The sequence below is a fragment of the Pholcus phalangioides genome, unplaced genomic scaffold, assembly GCF_987345545.1.
Source record: "Pholcus phalangioides strain wild (caught in Gottingen) unplaced genomic scaffold, Ppha-v1.0 ptg000008l_1, whole genome shotgun sequence".
Classification (NCBI taxonomy): domain Eukaryota; kingdom Metazoa; phylum Arthropoda; class Arachnida; order Araneae; family Pholcidae; genus Pholcus; species Pholcus phalangioides.
The window spans coordinates 60,222,385-60,246,719 of record NW_028301601.1 but is presented as its reverse complement, the minus strand read 5'-3'; the positions used below and the strand labels follow the sequence as shown (position 1 = coordinate 60,246,719).

The 24,335-nt window shown below is 39.5% G+C and overlaps 2 protein-coding genes across 2 annotated transcripts; one reads left to right on the top strand and one right to left on the bottom strand.

Annotated features, from left to right (window-relative positions):
- Positions 1 to 12,920: 12,920 nt before the first annotated feature.
- LOC149084691 (histone-lysine N-methyltransferase SETMAR-like) lies at positions 12,921 to 14,084 on the bottom strand. The gene has a single exon (XM_089235360.1). It carries the CDS (start codon positions 14,082 to 14,084, stop codon positions 12,921 to 12,923), a length of 1,164 nt encoding a protein of 387 aa, XP_089091486.1.
- A 6,026-nt stretch (positions 14,085 to 20,110) lies between these two features.
- LOC149084690 (uncharacterized) lies at positions 20,111 to 23,409 on the top strand. The gene is made up of 3 exons (XM_089235518.1): positions 20,111 to 20,205; positions 21,120 to 21,397; positions 22,702 to 23,409. Exons 1-3 carry the CDS (start codon positions 20,194 to 20,196, stop codon positions 23,045 to 23,047), a joined length of 636 nt encoding a protein of 211 aa, XP_089091644.1. The 5' UTR covers positions 20,111 to 20,193; the 3' UTR covers positions 23,048 to 23,409.
- The last annotated feature ends 926 nt before the right edge of the window (positions 23,410 to 24,335 follow it).

Here is a 24,335-nt window from a genome sequence, read left to right as displayed (position 1 = left end):
TTTTTCAAGGTGGTTTGCTTAGATTTTTATTCTTTACTGAAATCAAGAATTACGGTTATTTTTATGACTTCTAAATAAATTATGTTATGATAATTATGGCTCATAATCAATTACGGAATTCGTGTTACATTAGGCCTCATATTATGTTAACCCTTTATTTCCCGCTATTGGAGATTTTCCAATAGCTTTAGTGACAATTAGCCAATTTACTTGCTTTTGACAACATTTTTATCTGTAACAGGTAATTTCATTTGTCCCTGACATTTTTTTTGGCTGTAATAAGCAATTTCATTTGCCTTTCACGAAAGTTCGGCTGTAACTTGAAACTTTACTTGCGTTTGACAATTTTTTGGCTGAAACTGGCAATTTTGCTCAACTTTGAAAAAAAAACATACATTGGCAAACTAGCATTTGCCAATTCTTTTGGTGGCAATTGGTGATGCCCCGTATGGATCCCGATTTACTGTATCATTATGAAGGAAATATGGTCAGCCAAGGTATTTAGCGCATTGTGTGTGTTGAAACTTTTCTGCCGGAACGTCTCTCGCGGATGGAACCCATTTTCGGGCCGCATTTGACCCCACGGCTTTAGGTTTTAAACTACTGCTATAGACGATTCCAATTAAGATTTGAAGAAATATCGCTGTACAGGGATCGCTCGTTGTAGCGAGGTTTCACTGATGTCTGATAGGGAAGGGGGGCTATTTTTCCAAATAAATCTCAGCTGTGCGACTCACGCATTTATACGACGTTTTCACCCGATCTCTTGTGAACGTCGTATAAACGAGGTTCCACTGCAGTAAAAACAACAAAACTCCAGGCTAGGTCTTCATAGAGCAGGAACGACCTCGTCCCAATTAGTAAGTTGGGAGTTGCTTTGTTAGTTTATAAAATGGGCGCCGCATCCCGGCGTTTCATTTTCCATCCACTTCATGCGGATCATCATCATCATCATGAGTCGTGAGATAATTGCCTACAGAAAGAGAGAGAGAGAGAAATAATGAGCAGCAAAATACACAAAAGAGGAAGCAAAAAAAATTACATTACGGGCACAGCTTAACACTCGGTCGTAAATTGCTTCATAAATATTCGAATTAATATGCATTTGAAAATTAATGTGATATGTGGAGCGTGTAATAGCATTTTTTTCTCTCCTTTACTCTCTCTCTCTGACGCATTGCCGTGGATCTTTGTTTTATTGAGTGATCGTGGATGTTGTTAAAAATGAATGCTTATTTCCGAAAACGATTATCGTGTTTGTTAATAATTGGGGGGAAATTTCTGAATAATTCGGGTACGGGTGTGATTTGCATGAAATTATGGTTGAATCGTTTCAGGCTGAATATACATGATGAAGAGTTTGCTAGAAAACCAACTAAAAAAAATATATATATGAATTTTTTTAAATTTTGCATTATTTTTTTAATTGCAATTAATTGAACAATATCGATTGCTATTTGTTTCAGAAACAACTCCGATAACTACTTGACAATAATTTCGATGATAACTAATACATTCTGTAAAAATTTATTAATTAAATAATTAATCAATATCTTATTAGTCAATAAATATCGTTGATGATTAATTTTGTAGAGTAATTATTTTCTTGATTTTTTTTTTACCCGTAAAATAACATATTTTCAGTAATTATGTAGATGGAAAAATTAGTTCTATCTTATCTTCCAATTAATTAGATATTTTCGAAATAATGAAGTATATGAGAAATCATATTGTATCGATAATAATTTGCCTTTGTGCGAAAATTAGAAAAGCTTAATAAGTGTTATTTACTGTTTTGAAACTGAGAAATATGAGAATTTGGAGCTATTTCGAGATCAATATCGCATCCTCAAATATTTTAAATGATCTTTTTTTCATTTTATTCATCATTTTATTCGCATCATGATTACGTTGATGATAAGCGATGATTAGGGAATAAAAATACGCTAAAAATTTACGGAAACCACTTTGGGATGATTAATAGTAAGTTTTGTATGTAGCTCGGTTGAATAAGGCATTAAATTTTTCAAATTACTAAAAACTAGGAGTAACTCCGAGCATTATAATAAGTACAGTGGAACTTCGGTTAACGAGCAAAACTTTTGCACAAATTTTGATTTGATTAACGAGCAATGATTCGCATAACGAGCAAAAATATTGCGCTGTGTTTATATGTTATCACAACTGAGCCAATGGTTTTTCGATTATTTGATCATTTATGTTGAACCACGGTCACTTCCTGCATGCGAGAGAAAATTAGACCGGAACCTACAATTTATTGCCGATTCCGAACGGCAGACTTTTTATACTCACCAAGGGGTTGGTGCGCTAAAACCACCGATGTGGGACATCCAGCGGTAGCAATATTTTTCTATAGTCATGTCGTCGTTTCTGCTGTATCCCCGTGTCAGGAAAGTTTTCTGACAAGGACGAACCGGGTATCGAACTCGCGACACCTCTAAACATTCTTTGGTACTTCAGGCGATTATCTTATCGACCTGGGCTACCGTGCCCGATGGTTTTTCGCTTTCATCCCCACAAGTGCTGTGAAATTGTGGGTAATATTCTCCCCTACAGTCTTCGGTCAACGTGACCAACGTGAAAAATGAACACCCCTACGAACGTGGCTGTTTACGATATGAAATAATGCATAAGCAAATTTTCAGCCATTTTTGAGCTATCAGCCCTACCCTTGCGGGGGCGTCATGTATCGTCCCACATGTTTCAGAGGCGTCTCAAATATTCCGGCGGCCTGAGCTGGGAACCAGACAGGGCTCACTTGAGCCATGATCTTCTGCACAGTCTATATTTCTTGTGGAGAATTCGGCATGCAACATGGCATGATGTTATCACAGAATGCACAGACAGACATCACCGCTGACCACCCACAGAGACCATCTTGAGATGGTTTGCGCTTTTTCCCAAACGGATGGATGGTCCCGGAGAGCCTGATGATGTCAGACTCGATTAATCGAACCAGCAACTATCAAAGCAGTGCGTTAATGTACAGAAATTCTGAAAAATTATCTACGTAAACTTATGATATTAAACAACTGTTATTTGAAATTAAGGCGTGATGAAATCTCGAAAGGTAAGAACAGCATAATTCCAAAATCAATAAAAAAAAATCGGAAATTTGGTGAGAGAAAAAATTTCAGAATTTCCTATATGACAGAAATGACTTCAGAATTCATGACGTGACAGCTCTTTCAAGAATTTTGCCCCCCTCCCCTTCCCGTTCGATTCGGGTCCCTGGATCCAGGACCTGTTTCACTTGCTGCCATCTATATCCCCCATATATAAAAAACGGGCTCCGTAAACTCATTATGGTACTGCGGGGCAACTTGTGGCTAGAACATGTCAAAAAACAGCGACTAAAGTATTAATTTGGTATCTGTATGTGTATCTCAGGATGATGGTATGGTACTAAAAGGCATTTTAAAATATAATTTTATATCTCGTTGAAAACAAAAGGAAAAACGACGAAGCGTAATTTAATCTTGAACTCATTGCTGCCGATGGGTTTTCACTCCAGTCAGCAGCTTCAAAATCTAGTCAATTGAAAAGTCTCCAAATGAATGGTACTACAAGGGGGCACGTTTTAAGGCGTCTCATATCTCTGAACATGGTAAAAAACTATGCTCTAATAGACATAGCATTAAAAATGCTATTATACCATTGATTTACTTATAATTTTTCACACGTGTTTTTTTGATTGTATTTAAAATCAATTTTTAAATTTCAAATTTTTTTTAAATTTAATTCAAGTCAATGAATTCTCAACCTTTTGCTTGCTTTCATGAACTGAAGAGTTTCGTTTATTCTGTGTATTTTGAATCAATTTTTATTCAATTACATTGATGTCATGTCATAGTATTTTACCATGCGCGCAAACTATTTTTAATGAATTTTTTTTAATTGAAATTAAGTATCCAAGATCCGTTCAGGATAGCACATACAGTCATGAGAACACGTGTAAAAAATTTGAAATAAATCAATGTTTAAATAGTATTTTTTAATGATATTTCTATTATAGAACATAGTTTTTCACTATGTAATTTAGGTATGAGATCCCCCACCCAACACCCCATAATAACCCATTTTTAACTGATGTTGCATTTGCGCTACGCTTTGTGTTTAATTAATTAATTTTTTATTTTCAAATACTTTTCATTCAAATTTTTGTATGAAATGAACATTTTTGGGAACTGAAAGGTCTAATGAGAGAGAGAGAGAGAGAGTCACGGTATTTTTTCTTTTGTAATTTATTTACAATAAAATTTGATTTTGTTTTTTATGATTTTTCAAAAACGAAATTTTCCGAAACTTTATTCCGATATTCTATGTGGATTTTTTTTACCCTGACCATCAATAGAAATAAATTTTTAAAAATATAATTTTTTTTTTTAAATTTGTTTTTTGTCACATGATGCATGAGGTTTTCTCAAAATTATACAATACAAATACAAACACAACGCCACAACAGGCAAACCGCCCAACGAGGTGGCTGACTTAAGAACATAATGGATCCCCGAGCCCCTACCTACTACTGCTACACCACACATGCACCCCCCTCCCCCGCGGAACCCCCCAACGAATCAGTACATGCGGGAATGTGCGTGTACGTGTAGTGCAACCTGACGTAAAGTTTGTTTCTGTGTAATGATTGTTATGTGTAGTGCTGTCATCTGCCCCCAGATTTTCTAACTATGAGTGAAGTGTTATGATTGAATGATTTATCGTTGTAGGACTGTTGCTCTCTGTGGCGAGACTTTTTAACAGGGAGATCGGCTCGCATTTGCACCTTGAAGTTGGGAACCACAGAAAACCAACTTCAGCCGACCACCACTGTGGGGTTCGAACCCGGATCCTCGCATCACGAGTCCGGCACTATAACCACTCGACCACCACAGCGGCCATTATAATTATTAATTGTTTTGATTGAGCTGAGGTAATTAATTATGAAGTGTATTAATTGGGGGATTTACATTAACTGCAAAGAGAGAGAGAGAGAGAGAGAGAAACGTGCTGAATTTATGTCCAATTTTCTGAAACTTTGGTGGAGAACTACGTTATTTGCGCGCAAGGCCGTCATTTCAACTTTTTCCACGGGGGGGGGGGGGGCAAAGCACATTTACTCAATGTATGTATATATATATATATTAATGGCATATACAGTCAAACCTCGTTAATGAGTCACTCTTGGGAGAGCAAAAATATGACTTAGTAAGCGGAGTGACTCGTTAAACGGAGTTGGCCATAGCTGTGCCAATTCCTGCCTGAGGACAATTGGGACTTCCAAAAAAGTGACCCGGTAAGCGGAGTGGCGTGTTAACCGGGTGACGCACTAACGAGGTTTGACTGTATATGTCATTTTTAGTATATTTTCAAAAGCCAGCCCCACTCCTAAAGTATGGGTCTGGTTATTTGAGTAGCAGGTCACGAATTATAACGGTGGTCAAAAATGGGTTATATATAATACAGTTGATAATTCCATTACATTCAATTTCGCATTCATTCCCTACATGCGCATATTCATATTCGAAAAGTAATATTTTTTTGGAACAGTAATATTTGACATAATAGATAATTCGAGATGGTAAATATAGGTGGCATGTGTGTAATTTCACTAATCACTAAATTTCAAAAGAACTTGAAAATGAAAAAAATTCGTATACTTCCAATTTCAAAACAAATTTTTCTCGAGGTGTTTGATTATTTATGTGACTATAGTCCAGCCTATGGCCTTCGGACCCCCTCCCCGCGGGTTACAGCACTTGCGAGAAGGTCCACGAAATCATTTTCATTAACTAGCATTGCATAAATGGCACGTTTTGTGCTATGAAATTGCAATTTATTCAATTTTATTTTTAGTAATTCTTGTGATAAGGGGCCGTTCAAGTAATGCGTAAACAAATTTTTAGCCATTTTTGACCTCCTCCCCCACCCCTTGTGAGCAAAATTTCGTCATCAGCTCTGAATCCTAACGCATATTGGTGGGATCAGAGACGTACACACAGCTGGGGGGGGGGCATAGGGGGTCTAGTGCCCTTCCCCCTAGCCGACGATCAAAAAAAATTTTTTTTTTTTATGAAATTTTGGAAGAAAATACCTTTACATGTTATTATAATAAATTTCTCTTAATTTCATTGTTATTTGAAAGCTATGAACTCAAAATTTGTCTTTAATAAATTCATTGCGACCCACCTTCTAAGCCATATAATTTTAAATCGCATAGAGGCACTTGGACCGCGGACCAAATATGGCCCTGGGAGTTATCTGCTGCAGCCTGCCCCCTTCAAGCCTAATTTTGTAAAAATGAACTAAGCGGCACATTTAGAGATCATTCAAGTGTCCCGTGGTACAATTCCAGAGCATTTTAGTGGCCCGTGGCACATTTTCAGATCACTTAAATAACCCGAGACACAGTTCCAGAACATAAGCTATCCGTGACACATTTAGAGATCCCTTGAGTGACATGTGTCGTAGTTTTAGAGCCCTTAACTGGCTCCCCAAGGTGGTCCTACATCACACCAGTTACCCGCGGCGCATTCTCAGAATATTTAAGTGATCCGCGGCATATAATTACGGATCACTTGAGTAATGCGTGGAACAGTTCGAGAGCACTTAAGCGGCTCGGACACATTTCCAGAGCACGTAAGCAACTCGGACACATTTCCAAATCACTTGGGTCCGCGAAACATTTAGAGATCACTAAAGTGGTCCGGCAGGATACTTAGCAATAGTGGGGATGATGTTTCTTCAACTGCCCACAAACTATCGAAAGGTTTTTCTCGTTCTTGGCGCACCGAGTAAGATGCCATTAAAAATATTTCATATTTTCATAAAAGGTGGTTGATGACGTAAGCATTATCCAAACCCCCTCCCCCCCCCATCGATGCTGACGTAATACTTGAATGGCCCCTAATGTAAATTATGAAAAACAACACATTCTAGATTTCATGCTACGAGGGCGTTGAAATTGACTTTCTGACGCCACAGGGGAAGGGGGGAGGGGGCTTCCGCGGAGCATTAGCAGGCACCACAGGTAGGTCAACATTCACTACAATGGGGTGCGCGATATCAAGAAGGTTGGGAAACACTGATCTATGTTATCGATATTTATGGAGCAATAGCCGAAGAACCCTGGGCACAAATGAAAGAGACGAAATTCCCTTATCGTACGAATGGTAAAGCTTTTATAGACAAGCAGTCTGTTTCACTGACAGTTCCTAGAAACTAGTCGGTGACTTACACTTGGAAGTGTTCAAACATAGCATCAGTCACGTTATCAGTCACCACCCAATTAAAACGAAAAAAAAAAATGACCTTCACGTGGTATAATGATAATCATTATGCTTCCGTTTTGAATATTTCATGCATATTTGATTATTTTTTGTTATCTTCATTTTGTCACGTGTCGCTAACAGTTGTCTCGGCTCATTTTCATACATGTTGTATCCATGTAATTGAAGCTCACATCCTGCCTAATTTTAAATACCTATTAGTCTTTTAGAGACAAGCTATTTACGGGCGTATCTGGACTGAAAGAACTGGTTCAGCCAAGAAAACATATGAAAGGTCTCTCCGTTGCCTTGGATGGAAGCAACGTCCCTCGTTTGTACGGAAATTTACGCGAAAATGGTAAATTTCTATCATTGGCGTGCATGATGTAATCGATCCTTTTCCTTCTTGTCAAATGATCGGAAAACATGCTGTCTGGGAAAGCCCGAAATACAATACCAAAGACCCTGGGGCGGATGATGGAATGCCCTTAAAGACCTACACGATGGCACTTCCTGAATGCGCATATGCATATTTTTTTGGCCCACGGGAGACTAATGAAGTTCTTAAACGACGCGCTCTAGCGTTGACAGTTTAAGGTTATCGTTCCGGACGGTAATTATATCCCTGCAGGTAGGTATACGGTGATAATACATAATAATAATACTAATAATATCCCATCCCCCGAATTATCGACGCAATTACGAGGATGGATTTTGATCACCGGAAATTTGGACGTTGTTCTTTTTTCATTAACTATCCGGGGTTAATTTGTCTAAATTCACGGGCTTTTCTAATTTATTGCTCCACACAGATATCATTATCGAGACTTATTATGATGCAGTTAATAACCGTAATAATCACCGATATCGTGTTTAGATATAATGAGTTTTTTTTTCCATCTCCGTAGGTAGCTTGGCTTCATAATGGGGTAAATTTATAATGGTTATTATCACAACATGGTTTAGCCACCATGCAGATATGTAAACATATCCATTAGGGAAGTCCATAACCACACTGAAAAAAAGGAGTTAGTCAAGATATCATAATGTTTCCTCAACATTTTCGCCCTTGCGGAACCCTTGAATTAATTGATTAACTCAAGGGAGTCTCTTCAGATCAATATCCAAATTCTTTAGGATACTTACATTCACATAAATGTGTTCTAGAAATGGCATTGGAAACTGTCTATAATGTGCAACGTTAAACATTTTTTTTTCCCCAACCATGGACCTTTCGGTAGGGCCTGTTTCTCGTATGGGTGAACGGGGCAATTGTACAAGGCCAACAAATTCTTATATCCTTCAAAATTCGCACTTTTTTGTACTTTAGAGCCAATTCATAAGCTCCCTTCCCCTGGTTCGTCTCTGCCTCAAAGAATGCATAATATAAGGGCCCCAAAAGAATTCATATTTGCCCATGTGCCCACAACTTATAAGAAACAGGCGTTTGGACCATCTATTCTTCTCGGGTATCTATTTTATATAAGCCCTCCTCTCACACTCATCGAAAATCAATACTTTCTCATCTCGTTGAACTGTGATTCTTTAACCCTTTAAGCGGTACAGAATAATTCACTAAATACACTTCAAAATGTCTTTTTTTTAATGAAGTAGGCCTAGGCTTTCTTTTGATTTTCAGCGAGTGCGAAGTAAGGGGATGTAGGGGAAAGTATTCAATTGAGAAAGCAACTTAATGAAATACCCCCCCCCCTCCGGGCTTATCAGTACTAAAATAAGAGACGTTCAAGAAGACGAGATATCTCGTCAACGCTGATTAAAGGGTTAAGTAAATTTGTAGCAAAGAAAAGTTTTACAACTGGGATCAATATCTGGATCCGTATCCTTCACATCTAAATTTGGATTCCCGAAGCTCTATGTGGCTTCCCTCAACAGTCACAGCTCCCATTCCGCTTGACTTTTCACCTTGGTCCCCTCAGAATATTCCAGTACCACAGTCCTATGTCTGGTTGAAAACCCCTCTTTCTAGGAAGCCCTTGAAATAAAGTCCATGTTTTGAAAAACCCTTAAAAAATATATGTATAGGCCTATTGTTCCGGACAATTTCTCTTTCAATTCCTTGAAATGAGCAGAGAATGAAAAAAATGCAGGACGTCACAAATTTATTCACAGAACAGCACAGGCCTTGACGGAACGTGACCTAAAGATAGAATGCGATCGACAAATAATGTGTTGTCTTCCCGATAAAATTTTAACAGTTCTCTTAGTTCTGGAAAAGCGGCGCTACTTATTAGCGGCGAAACAGAGCTTCTAGAATAATCTCCAAGATTCGCGTGGCATCTTCACATTTCTTCTTTGTCATCAGGTTGGAGCTGTCACCAAACGTGCCAAGTTTGTCGTAAATTTGGAGGGTTTTACAAAAAAAATTCTTTATGGATTATTTACAGGTGAAAAATTACATAAATGATAAAACATAATAAATTATGATTATTTACATAGTTTTTGTAACAATATATATATATATATATATATATATACACACTGCATGTGCTATATAAGCTCTTTGGATCAACATATGTATAGCAATGTTCCTCAACCACTGGTCCGTGGGAAAATGCTATCTGTCCGTGAATTTTTTGCCCCTCTCCCCCCCCCCCCCCCGTAAATTATTTGCATTTCCTGACACCGGTCCGCGGAACTGTTCAACCAATTATTCATTGGTACGCATTTCTAAAAATGTTAAAAAACACAGATGTCTAGCATGTTTGTAACTGTATCTAATAGGCCCTTTACTGTTTCCTGAGGAACCCTTCTTAATGTCTAGGAAAATCCCTGGGTTCCGAAACAGCTCCCAACCCAGCTCCACTGGTTGGAAATTGACGTATGGGGAAGTATGACCACCTAACCAGATCATGGGCCACCGCTCTGCCTCAATGAAGAGATTTTAGCAGGCTGTTGAAGAAGACCTGGTCCATGCTGGAAGCTATGCGTGTATGTTCGTCAACCTAACGTGGAGTTTGTTTCTGTGTAATGATTGTTATGTGCGGTGCATTAGTAAACCAAACGCGCCCCCGCGTTAATATCCCTGTGGAACGTCTGATGTATTAGGGACGCGCTGGACAGAAAAAAGAGAAATAACGTGAGGATAACATTCGTGGCAGACCACGTGGTGGCGTAACGGGTCCCCAAAATGAATATTTGTATTGATTTAAACATGCAACATGGTTGATATGTTACGTGTAGTGCTGCCAACTGCCGTCAATTTTTCTAGCTATGAGTTAAGTATAATGATTGAATAATTTTATCGTTGTACGTCTGTTGCTCTCTGTGGCGACACTCTTCCACGGAGAGATCGGCTGGCATTCTCTCCTCGAAGTAGGGAATTACAGATAACCCAACTTCGGCGAACCACCACTGTGGCAACGGTGGGGTACGCGATGTATGACTGGAGTTGGTGTGCGGTAAAGTAGTATCGACAAGATTCTCTCCTCGAAGTAGGGAATTACAGATAACCCAACTTCGGCGAACCACCACTGTGGCAACGGTGGGGTACGCGATATATGACTGGAGTTGGTGTGCGGTAAAGTAGTATCGACAAGATGTAAGAGAGTTGTTTTTTTTTAATTTTTGTTCTTAGATGTCGGGGTTTGGGATAAAAAAGCCATTAGAAAAAAAATTCTTGTAAAACACGTACGATGGTTGCAAAGGAATTATGTTTTGGCTATAGTTGTTGCAAAATTTCAAAGATATGAAGTTCAGAAGTCGTCAATACCCAGTTACAAACGCCATCTTGGAGACTAGAGAGTTGAATTAACATTATTTCGCCAGCATGGCTTCCAAAAGAGTGCGGCCGACAGGGCTCAAGCTCGGCGCCCGAGACAATTATCATCATTTTTGAAGTGACACTTGTAGAGTGATGTAACAGTGAAACAGAGAGAGCGACATAAGAGTGAATTTCTGTGAGGCAGAGAAAATTCATCACGAAAAAGAGAAACGCTTCCTTTTCCTCCTCAAAACCCGTTCGGTAGAATAACTGATTGTGTGATGAAGCAGATAAGTGGTGGTGGGGGGGGGGATGTCAATAGACATTCGGTCGAGTAAGAAAATAATATTGGGAGAGGGTAGTACTGTGTGTGTGTGTGTGTGGATATAGATCGGGACATGGAGCAGCGCATATACTAAAGCGCATGAGCGGGTAAAGCTACTCTCTCTTGGGACCTAACCGCGTAAGAAAAGGTTGGGGAAGGGGAGTAGTAGCGGGTATGGATTGCCATTAATATATTACTAAATTTAGCTCGTTAATGAAAGTTTTGTGACGTCACAGTGAAAGCTCCTAATTATCTGAGCTATCATAACGGTGCACATCCAGAACATTTCACTTTTTTTCCCTTAGTCTTCACTCTACTAGACTTCAGCCGCGATAAAAAGCCCCCTCTCCCTCTCAGATTTAGAGCCAACCACGCTTATCGTCAGGGCTTTTCACTGAACAAATCTGTCACACATAGGATTTGACCTAAAAGTTTCACTTCCATCCCGCGAGATTCTCAAGCACATTTTTTTTTTTTACGCTATGAATATATTATGCAGTGGCTCATGTAAAGTCTATCCGAAAGGCCCACCAATGATCCCAGCTTGGAGGCCCTGTTGCAGGATATGGGTGTCACACCATACCATTATCACAATAGTTAATAACTCGTTTGGATGCAAGACTTGAATATATCACCGTAATGAAAAATGCAAAGCGCTATCTGTTACTATATACTCAAATAACTTGTAAGTGTAAGTTTTTATACTAAAACTTGTGAAAAATTGATTATTTCTAACAAATTTTTGGTCTCACGCAAATTTTGGATTGATATTAATTTAAAAGAAATTTATATATTATTGTAAACATCAATAAAGTAGTTAGGGAAATTGAGCTCGCAAACCCTTTTAAACTGCTCCTGTCTTCCGTGGATGGTGAGCGTAATGGCCCTTAATTATCCTCTGTTAATATATATATATATATAAATTCCAGTTTTCTACAAGATCATATTTTTAAGATGTGGTTCGGATGATGTACGGGGTTATTATAAAAAACTATCCCGACATATGGGCCCCTAACTATCATACCATTCACAGAAACTGAATGAAATTTTGGCATAAGGTATTTTGAGGTATGCGCTCAAGAATGATATGGAAAACAACAGTGTCACTCTAACAGTTACGGTTACAGTGAGAAAATTTCGAAAATATCAAATGGCAACACCAAGTTTTTTGTATTGGAATGTGATCTCCATTGTGAAAAAAACCCTAAATAGCGTTCGAACGGCAACTGTAGCATGAAAATCACCGGCGGTAGATAGGCTAAAAGTGAGGACAACCAATAAGGACAGAGAAGCAGCATAAAATAAAGCATTTTATTGTGTTTCACAAATGACCTTATGGAGGACTAATCAGGCTGGGATCTTAGCCGAAGAAACGGTGTGACGAATGAAACGAACATTAATGCTCTGGTGCACGGCAAAGTCCTTTTTACTTTTTCCTTGCCTAGCTCCGGGGATTTTCGTGCTACAGGTGCCATTCCAACGCTATTTAGTGCTTTTCAGTATGGAGATCGCATTCCAATACAAAAAAAGTTGGTGTTGCCATTTGATATTTTCGAAATTTTCTCACTGTAATTCATTTTATTGTGTTTCACAAATTTTCCACATGACCTCCTTCACACACGATGACACTTTGCATGCAGCAGATGGTGGATAGCACTGCAGCACGTCCCATGGCAATGGGAATCTCTTGAATCGCAGTTCTGATGGTATCTTTCAAATCAGATGCAGTTTGCGGACGAAACTGATACACTTTGGATTTCAGATATCCCCACAGCCAGAAATCCATTGGTGTGAGATCAGGAGACCTTGGTGGCCACGGAAACGGGAAATGACGGGAGATAACTCTGTCACCAAACTTTTGACTTAAGACACGTTTGACTGAAGACCCTACATGTGGAGGAGCGCCATCTTGCATCCACACAACTTCAGATAGAGCATTTTGCCGTTGCAAAGCGGGAATCGTGTAACGAATTAACATGTCCAGATAGCGAGCACTCGTTACTGTACATGTTTGCAGATCACCGGCAGTAACCTCTTCAAAAAAGTAAGGGCCGAGGATGAACGTACTCGTTATACCACACCACACGGTCACTTTTTCCTCGTGTAATGGACGTGCAAGCACAACATGTGGATTATTGTCTGCCCAGTGCACACAATTTTTCGAATTCACGTTACCAGTTAACGAGAAATGCGCCTCATCTGTCCACAGAATGCGTAAAGGCCAGCTGCTATCTTCATCGTACCGGATAAGGAATTGATTCGCAAAATCCAGCCGTAATTGATAGTCTCCCGCTTCCAACATCTGGACACGCTGGAATCGATACGGAAACATGTTTAGAACAGAGCGCAGAATCTTGCGGACAGTTGAATTTGGCAGAGTCAGAACACGTGAAACACCGCGTGCACTTGCGGGATGAACTGTGCTTATCGTCTGATGAACTTCTGCAACAGCTTCCACGGGAAAGGAAGGTCGTCCAGACCTAGGTCGATCGCATGTGCAACCAGTTTCTTCAAATTTATGAATCAAGTCCCGTACAGCTTTGACAGTGCACGGGCCTCGCCGTAATCCATGGTTTCTGCTGTAAACACGCAATGTCTCGGCGGCATTTTGTCCATTCAGGTAATAAATCTTTACGATTTCCCCACGTTCTTTCCCTGAAAGCGGCATCTTGTTCGGAATGGCAGAAAGCAACATACGTGGCTCGCATTTCGCAGTGCCTTTTCTTTCACCTAGCGTGACTACGTCAGTCATGACTGTGTCTTACGTAGAACCCGAAATTTGCATTTCTTTTCTTGGTTTCTTCTCGTTTTGTGGAGGACTAATCAGGCTGGGATCTCAGCCGAAGAAACGGTGTGACGAATGAAACGAACATTAATGCTCTGGTGCACGGCAAAGTCCTTTTTCCTTGCCTAGCTCCGGGCATTTTCGTGCTAAAGGTGCCATTCCAACGCCATTTAGTGTTTTTTAGTATGAGATCGCATTCCAATACAAAAAACTTGGTGTTGCCATTTGATATTTTCGAAATTTTCTCACTGTAACCGTAACTGTTAGAGTGACACTGTTGTTTTCCATATCATTCTTGAGCGCATACCTCAAAATACATTATGCCAAAATTTCATTCAGTTTCTGTTAATGGTATGATAGTTAGGGGCCCATATGTCGGGATAGTTTTTTTATAATCACCCTGTATGTGAAAATATGTTCTGGTTTAAATATATATATTTCCCATTTTTATTTCGTATCAAAAGGTCAGGGTCGCACTTACGAGACGTGGAAATAATAACTGGGCCAAGTGCGTCATAATAATATCGGGGCACCAAAAATGTTTAGGACCCCGCTCCGAACTTATATTTCGCGGGTGGTGGATGACGGGGGGGGGGGGGGTCGGCATACATTATTACAGAATATACAGAAATACTGAGAAATATCGATATAAAAAATTTTTAAAAACTCAATTAGATGTAAATTAACACAAAAAATATTGATGAAAATGCAGAGCTGAAGGTAATTTTGAACTAATGAGTAAAAACAATTCCCGAAACTAATAAAACTTTCAGACTTAATACAAATACAAATACAAATACAACGCCACAACAGGCAAATTGCCCAACGAGGTGGCTGACTTAAGAACATCATGGATCCCCGAGCCCCTACCTACTACTGCTACACCACACATGCACCCCCCCCCCCCCCGCGGAACCCCCCAACGAATCGGTACATGCAGGAATGTGCGTGTACGTGTAGTGCAACCTGACGTAAAGTTTGTTTCTGTGTAATGCTTGTTATGTGTAGTGCTGTCATCTGCCCCCAGTTTTACTAACTATGAGTGAAGTGTTATGGTTGAATGATTTACCGTTATAGGACTGTTGCTCTCTGTGGCGAGACTTTTTAACGGGGAGATCGGCTCGCATTTGCGCCTTGAAGTTGGGAACCACAGAAAACCAACTTCAGCCGACCACCACTGTGGGGTTCGAACCCGGATCCTCGCATCACGAGTCCGGCACTATAAGTGCTATGAATTGAGGCACTATGAATTGAGAATACTTGAGAAAGAAATAATTCCAGTAGCAATGACAAAAAATTCAGAAATATTGAAAGAAATAATTCCGGAATTGATGAAATAATTAATGTTTTGGAATGGAAGAAAATTTTTTGTCATTAACGGAAGAATAACTCCAGAATTGATGAAAATTCAGCAGTAGAGAAGCGAATGACCTCAGGATTGTTTAAAAATCAAAATTAGAGAAGCAAATGGTTCCAGGATTGTTTAAAATCCCTGGCTCAATAGTCATTCACAAATATTTGCCTTCCTTTATATAAAGAAGCAGTACAAGGCTGCGCACGTCTCTGCCCAAGCTGATACAAAGGAGTGAACTGTGAAGCCAAATGAATCACTTTCAATTCCTACTTTAAAACTAGGCTTGATTCGTTCACTTGGAAATTAACATGTCATGGCCACATATACTGGGTGCATAAGGAAGTCCCTGGAATTACTCTCGAGCCGTTGATCCTAGAAGTATCCTTTCAATTAGGAAAAAGTATCAGAATATATACTGAAGAGCCAAAAAACTGGTACAGGCATGCGTATGCAAATAAAGAGATATGGAACCAATCCGAGTACGGCGCTGCGGTCGGCAACGCCTATATAACACAACAAGTGTCTGGCATAGTTGTTAGATCGGTTACTGCTGCTACAATGGCAGGTTTTCGAGATTTAAGTGAGTTTGAACGTGGTGTTATAGTCAGCGCACGAGAGATGGGACATAGCATCTCCGAGGTAGCGATGAAATTTGGATTTTCACGTACGACCATTTCACGAGTGTACCGTGAATATCGGGAATCCGGTAAAAAATTAAATCTACGACATCGCTGCGGCCGGAAAAAGATCATGCAAGAACGGGACTGACGAGAATCATTAAACGTGACAGACGTGCAACACTTCCGCAAATTGCTGCAGATTTCAATGCTGGCCATCAACAAGTGTCAGCGTGCGAACCATTCAACGAAACATCATCGATATGGGCTTTCGGAGCCGAAGGCCCACTCGTGTACCCTTGATGACTGCACGACACAAAGCTTTGCGCCTCGCCTGGGCCCGACAACACCGACATTGGACTGTTGAGGACTGGAAACACGTTGCCTGGTCTGACGAGTCTCGGTTCCAGTTGCTTCGAGCTGATGGACGTGTACGGGTATGGGGACAACCTCATGAATCCATGGACCCTACATGTCAACAGGGGACTGTTCAAGCTGGTGGAGGCTCTGTGATGGTATGGGGCGTGTGCAGTTGGCGAGATATGGGACCCCCTGATACGTCTAGATACGACTCTAACAGGTGACAGGTACGTAAGCATCCTGTCTGATCACCTGCACCCATTCATGTCCATTGTGCATTCCGACGGACTTGGACAATTTCAGCAGGACAATGCGACACCCCACACGTCCAGAATTGCTACAAAGTGGCTCCAGGAACACTCTTCTGACTTTAGACACTTCCGCTGGCCACCTAAATCCCCAGACATGAACATTATTGAACATATCTGGCATGTCTTGCAACGTGCTGTTCAGAAGAAATCTCCACCCCCCTCTTACTCCTACGGATTTATGGACAGCCCTGCAGGATTCATGGTGTCAATTACCTCCAGCTCTACTTCAGACATTAGTCGAGTCCATGCCACGTCGTGTTGCGGCACTTCTGCGTGCTCGCGGGGCACCAAAACGATATTAGGTATGTGCACCAATTTTTTTGGCTCTTCAGTGTATATAACGCTTGGACCTTAGATACGTGATTCAATATTGCGAGCGGTTGGTTGTGTAGTTATTGAAATGAAAAAAAAAAATTAACTTTTTATTGGTCACCCTGTCCTAAAAACTCCTCATTCAGAAAGTTGTTGCGCCATCTCTCTTGAGTCCAACAAAATAAATTCAATGATTTTAAGTGAAGTTTCATGAAATACTTGAATTCAAAAATAGCTGAAAATGTAAAAAAGAAGCAAATAAACTAACGGAAAAGCTCTCTCACATCGTACGTTTCATATACTTTTCTTTCTCTCATTTTCAGTGATTTTCCAGAATTGATTATTTTTTTTTGGCTCAAGAGAGACAGGACAATAACTTTCTGAGTTTTTCAGGGCAGGGCAAAGCCACTTGAAAGCTATAGACTTTCAATGCAGCTTTAAGGGCAAGATGACCAAATAGAAAGTTATTTTTTATTGCGATAATAAATAACACATATGATGTTAACACACGTTTTTTGGATACCTTTTACAGCTGAAAGTATGCTTCTAGGATCAATGTTTCGCAAGTTACTCCAGGATAAAGGAACTTTTCCATGTACTCTGCACATGCAGGCTACCCCTATACTCAGTGTAATAAATACGCCCTAGGCACGTTTAGGTTTTTTACGCCCTGTGCAACCAAATATTCAAAACCGCCATGTTCAGTTACCAATAGCTTTTCGCGATTTTCTCTTCATTATGTTACACGCATACTTTTGCGAGAACCACAATCACATTTCGCCACCCTGTGTAGCTATACATGTTGCACATGAGTAAATGACAGCATAATGGAAAGAAATTATTTTTATTGAATTCCTCTCTGAGGATTATTAACCACCAACAGAATGCAATATTTGTTAGAGTCGTTTTTCTCAACCTATAGTCCGCAGGTAGACTTGATAACTCAATTGTAACTGAATGAAAAAAATCGTTATAATTGATATTAGTAATATCCATATAGATTCAAATAAAAATTGTACCTTCATTCACTTTCACATATAACTTAGGTTCTCCATACCTTACCAAGGAACATGCGGGAAGTTGCGATCCTTAGCACGGAATAATTGTAGCCAAAAAATGCAAGTTACGACAAGTTTGCTAATTACTGCTAAAATGGGTGAACGATGGGAGATATAGGATTGCAAAATGTATTTTCCGAAAAAGAAAAGAAACGTTCAAATGAGTGTGGATGACCATATGTAATTGAAAAAGAAAAAGGAACTGAAATCCTAAATACAAGGTAAAATATGGGACGTCGCCAATTGTCATCAAAAACGCTTCCATAAGGCATCAAAATACGCTATCGCAGTTAAAATCGCTGAAAAATTCAGAGAAAAAACGTGTAAAATGACAAGCATTTAAGGTCAAAATATGCATTTATAGCTATAATTACCATAATAAGTTATGACAATACTGGCTTATTAACGATTTCAGTAAACACTACAAATTCAAATAAGCATCGTTGAAGAAACTGGTCAAATGTATAAAAAAAATCCGCAACTAAAAATACAGGAATGTCCTGCAGTACGGGACACAAGGCGTCCTTCGAATTGTTTCAAACATTTTACTGATCCTTGGGTTCAGAAAGATTGCGAAACGTGGTGTTAGTGCATTTGATACGCCTAACAACACACTCTATCACTATATTTGTTTTTTCTTATCTATACAGTAGTCCTGACTAACTGACTGATTCATCATTGCCGAGCCGAAACCGCTGAAGCTATAAATATCAAATTTGGTCAAAAGTTTTGTTTCATGACGTAAAGACTCACCAAGAAGGGTTTTTTTTACGAAATTCGATCACTAAGAGGGGATCAATCATAAGTGGGTTCAAAGGTAACATAGAGAAATCACTCCGAGCCGAAACCGCTGAAGCTGTAAATATGACAGTTGGTCAGTACTTTTGTATAGTAATATAGAAACTCACTTGAAAGGAATTTTTCAAAATTCAACCTCCATGGGAGGTTTCAAAGGTTATATGGAATAATCATCACTGAGCCGAAATCGCTGAAGCCATAAATATGAAATTCAGTCAGTATTATATTTTATAATGCAGATACCCATTCTCTCTCTCTCTAAGATAGAATTTCTGAAAATTCATCCCCAAGGTGGGTTCTGAGAATCTCAAATATTTTATATGGGGAATCATCACCGATCATCATCATTCAGATTACCAAATTCACGCCAACGAAGCCGCGAGTAACAGCTAGTATTCTTATTTAATTGAGACTCTGCTTTGTGAAATAATAATTATATAAGAATACTATCTGTTGTTACACCCGCGGCTAGTATTCTTATATAATTATTATTTCACCGAAGCAGAGTCTTAACTCCTTTACAACTACCCAAAAATTGAGGTAAAAATTCCAAAATTCCCCTCACATACAGTGTTATCTATTGCTTGAAGGGAGAGAAAGTCGTTCAAAGAATGCGATAACAGAAAGGGTAACGTTACGTGCAAGTATTTCCAAATCGATAACTTAATACTTTCCTTGAACGCTTTATCGACGTCACAACGAGATAAAAATCTACGAGTTAATTAATCGATTGTGTTAAAAAAAATTACTCCTAGACCGCATCTTCATAAGAAAACTTTTGTCTCTATCCTACAAAACCGATTCATATCCACGAGGTCAAAACGATCGTATCGATACGCGAAAGGATCGACAACGACCTATAGACGACGATCGAAGAAGGTCTTTCTCTTCGGAATCTTCAATGCTTTTTTAATTGAATACGTATCTTAGAGCTTGTCCGTTTGATACCTCGAGGGGGTTTTGAAATAACAGAAACTTTCGCGATTACGGTTATAGCAATTAAAAACCTTGGGACAGGAAGAGATTGGATGGGTGTACCCCGTTAAGAAAACGTGCGGATGGAACTTGACCTAATTCACAAAAAAAACCACCATTTGAAAAGAAAATGAAAAGAAACTTCCGCCGTGTCTTTTATATACGTCAAAATTGTTTTCTCTCTCTTTTATTTCCAGATGCCGTTTAAGTATAAAAAGCCGAGTTTTCGGCGTTTGAGGCATTAGTTTCTGTTTTGAGCAAAAACGTTTTAGTCACATTTACTATTTAGTCATGCTGCGACTGGTGAGTACATGATGATTGATCTTTATTTATCGATGTTATCTTGAAATGTGGAAATGAATCGAATTTCTCAATGGTATCGGCTGTATCGGAATTTCTCTGTCGATTTTTTTTTTTACCCTCTAACCGACATTGACGAGACATCTCGCCTCGTTAAAGCCTCTTATTTTAGCTATGACGAGCCCAGATATTCAGAAAAATTCACCAACGAATAAGGCAAATAAATTGTCTTTTTCGTTGGTGAATTTTTCTTAGTGTTGTTAGGCAAAGTTTATCTATTTTCCACAGAGCCCAGATACTTCATAAAGTTGATTTATCAAGACTTTTCCCTAGTTTGCACCAGCTGAAAATTGAAAGAAAGCCTATTTTATAATTAAACATATAAATTGCTTTATGAAGGAGGATTTGGTAATTTCTACGATGCCGCGTAAAGGGTTAAATCAGTTTCCCAAAGTGGGCTACATCGTCCCTTAGACGGCCAGGGAATGGTACAGGACAGCGATAGAAGCTACTGTTATGACATAGGATCCTATGGGTTGGCTTGAGTTGAGGGAGGATGAGAAAAAAAAAAATCCTGAAGAGGGTTATGGAACAAACAGTTTGAGACTCACTGAGTTAAATATTGGATATGGCTCTCAAAAAGCTATGGGGTTCTCAAACTTTCCTGATTCACTTTTAACCTGTAATTTCTACGGTGAAGCGCAGTACGACACTATTTATATTAGTTATTTATCAAATTTGTTGATATATTTCATTGTCCTGGACCAGCCGCGAAGCCTCTGGGAAATGCATACGGAGCCCCTACGGGATCCGCGGCGCATAGGTTGAAAAACTCTATTCAATCGGCAGTCTTAGAAATTATTTTACAATAATTTTTTTTCTAGATTTAATGTCTAATTTGGGATTTGCCGCCGCAGGTACTATCTACGCTCCTTTTCGTGGGAGTGCTCTCACAACAGTACGATGGATACCAGAACCAGGTCACGACACCGTCCTACCAGAGGAACTACCACCCACCGGCCCCAGTGCATTACGTGAACATCGGAGCTAACTTGGCTGGAGATTACAAATTCGGTTACGACACTGGAAAGGGTCCACTTGGACAGAGCTTCAGGGAGGAGACCAGGTTGCCCGACGGATCAGTCCAGGGTGCTTATGGAGTTCTGGACGAGAGCGGCAGACAGAGGATTATCAGGTAAGCACCTTTATTGCTGTTTTCGTAGGGCTAGAAAAGTATTTACAAGCCTTTGAGACCAATGATCATTCAATAATGTTTCGATCAAAAATCTGCAGAATGCCATAAGTATTCAAGTTTTACTATAGAATGGAGAATGGAATCTAAGGAGACCCGCAGTTGTTGGCAGGGACAATAATGTATGTCTGCCTCGGGTTTTGCCCAGGGCACAGCTCTGATTGTTAGTTAAGGCAATTTTGTTTGAAAATCCCTCAAAGTGTGAATCTCCTTTTCTAGAATTTTTCATTGGAAAATAATTCTAGTATTGAATTATATCTGCAGACTTTACTAGAAAAACGTTACATCCTTGTGTTGTAAGAAAAGTTTTACCGATAGGTAGACACACTTAAAATTTGCATACAGAGTTTGCCGATACTTTCCATACATTTCAGCACAGGCTAGAATTCAAAATTATGATCCACTGAATATTACGTCTGTCTCTGAACTATTATTATGTCCTAACTCTGTCATTATCGTAATTATCATCATCTGAGATAATGTTTACCGTCTCGATCTTCCGAAGGACACGGTAATGAAAGGCAATTTTCGCAATAATGTCCGTATATTTCTATCGTGAATTTATAGATATAGTCTGTTCTGTGTAATTAGATGAATTTTTAAACATCGAACTATCGTACAAACAATTCAGTGACAATCCTGAATTGTTTATTTTATCAAGCGCTATTCAATATTACTCACCGCTTTAATTATTGACCTCGAGCGATACCGTAAATGATGCATTTCGCATTGTTAATCTCTATAGAAAGATGCCCTCTTCACTTCTTAATAGTAGAAGACATGCAGGACACTGATTGTCCGACTACAGATGATAATCTCTGGAAAGAACAGTCACATTTGTCTCTACTGTGCTTCGAACCACAATCCTCTGGCAATCCGGGCGAGTGCACTCTACCACTACGTTATAGAAGAAATCCGAAATGTCTTCATTAGAGTGCATAAAATGTACCTTGCGATGGACGGTGAAAGCAATCACCTCGTGGCTCGTAATTGACATCGAGACCACCAGATGGCGGTATACGTATAAGTAGAAAAAGATTTTCCACGTGTCAATGCAAGACACGCAGAAAACGGGTTGCTAGTGTAGGGGATGATGATTTCTGGAAAGAAAATTCAAATTTGCAGAAATTTATTTTCCTAGACTAGTTTCCAGCATATCTTACATTAGTAATTTCTAAAATGCTGATCATATAAGTCAATGTATTCACCTTCAATGTATTCATTCAATACCCATTCGCTCCTTACAGATACAGAGCCGGTAAGAACGGTTTCACCGCCGAAGGCGACGTCGGTCCCGACGGCGCACCAAAGGCAACCTTCCCAGGACCAGCGCCAGCGGCACCAGCTCACCAACCAGCACCATCCTACCAGGCACCCCCACAACAGCAGTACTCCGCACCAGCCCAGCAGTACTCCGCGCCAGCCCAGCAATACAACCCACCTCAACAACAGTACAATCCGCCGCCCCAGCAACAGCAACATCGCGCCAGGGCCTGGAACCCGGAGGTCGACGATCCTTATTACAAGTCCGGACCACCTTTCATCGACGTCGATCGCCTCTCCTACAACATCGGTACCGCTAAACAGGGCTAGGAAAAAAAAAAAAAATTTAATTTTACAGTAAATTATATATTACAATTATAGAATTATCTTCTATTATTTTTTTTCTCCTCTCGCCATCGCCAATTATTTCTTCGAGAGCATCGCGGTAGCTAAGTCTTATTATTATTTTTCTACAACATTTTTTGTGATACACGTACTGTCTCTTTGTTGCTCAATTTGTTTCTGTTCTTCGAAATGTATCCGTTATTTCGGTCGGATACATTTACGGGACAATGTCAATCTCAGGTGTCGCTGCAATCTTTTTTTTTCCCCCCAACTCCTCTCATTTGTAAAAACTCAGTCAAAACCTTTTTTTTATTTGTAAATATTGAGAAAATAAAATCTGAAAACAATCTCACTCTTGTTTGACATCATTCAATGCGTTTCCGCCAATACCTGTGTCAGATTTCAGGCAAGACAAGGGTAAGAAGAAAACAGGAGTAAATGGAATATCGGTGTCCACAAACCAGATTTCAACAAAAGGATAGAAAAAGTAAAAGAGTTTTCCCTCTTTTGTGATTGTTGTGTGTTCAATTAACTCGAAGCGTCTCGTGTAATGACATTGAGGATATATAATAAGAAGCGGGAAATATCCATCTCTCTTGTCTTTATACAAAGGAGTCCACGAAGGTCAAACAATGCCTAGAAACTGGTTCTCCTTCAAGGATAAAAAAACCCAAAGGGTGTGTCCATTCCACGCAAAGAATTATTATACACCTATTTCCGACTTGTGTTATGTTTTCGTCAATTTTTTTGTTTTCTTCTCCCGTTGGAAATTAAACCGGTGGAATTAATTTTTTTTTTTTTTTTTGTTATTTGACCACGAAAACAATTCGTATTTTCTCTTTTCCTGAAAGTTTTAATAATTGCGAGTTCTCTTCGGTTTTGTTGGGTAAATTGTCTTAGACGCACGTGCCGCCGTCCTTCTCCTCGATATCATTGCTGTCTGGTTTTGGCGGTAAAGAGTTTGTTTTACGCACGATACTGACAAAACATGAAATTTCAAGCATTTCCATCTTCACTTCAGAAAATGGAAGACAGATGGCAACGCGAACACGAAACAAACGCAACTCGACAATATAAACATGTTAGGGCCACACAAAACACACATTATCTCTCTCTCTCCGGCATGTGCCGATTCGTTAGAAATTCCGTAGAGAAAGGTGTACGAAGTGCAAAATTTAGTAGTAGTAGTAAAGAGTCTTAAATAAACAGAACAGGCGGGAACAAGATGACTTTTTTTTCCGTGTACACCTCAGCATAATATCCAGAAAATAAA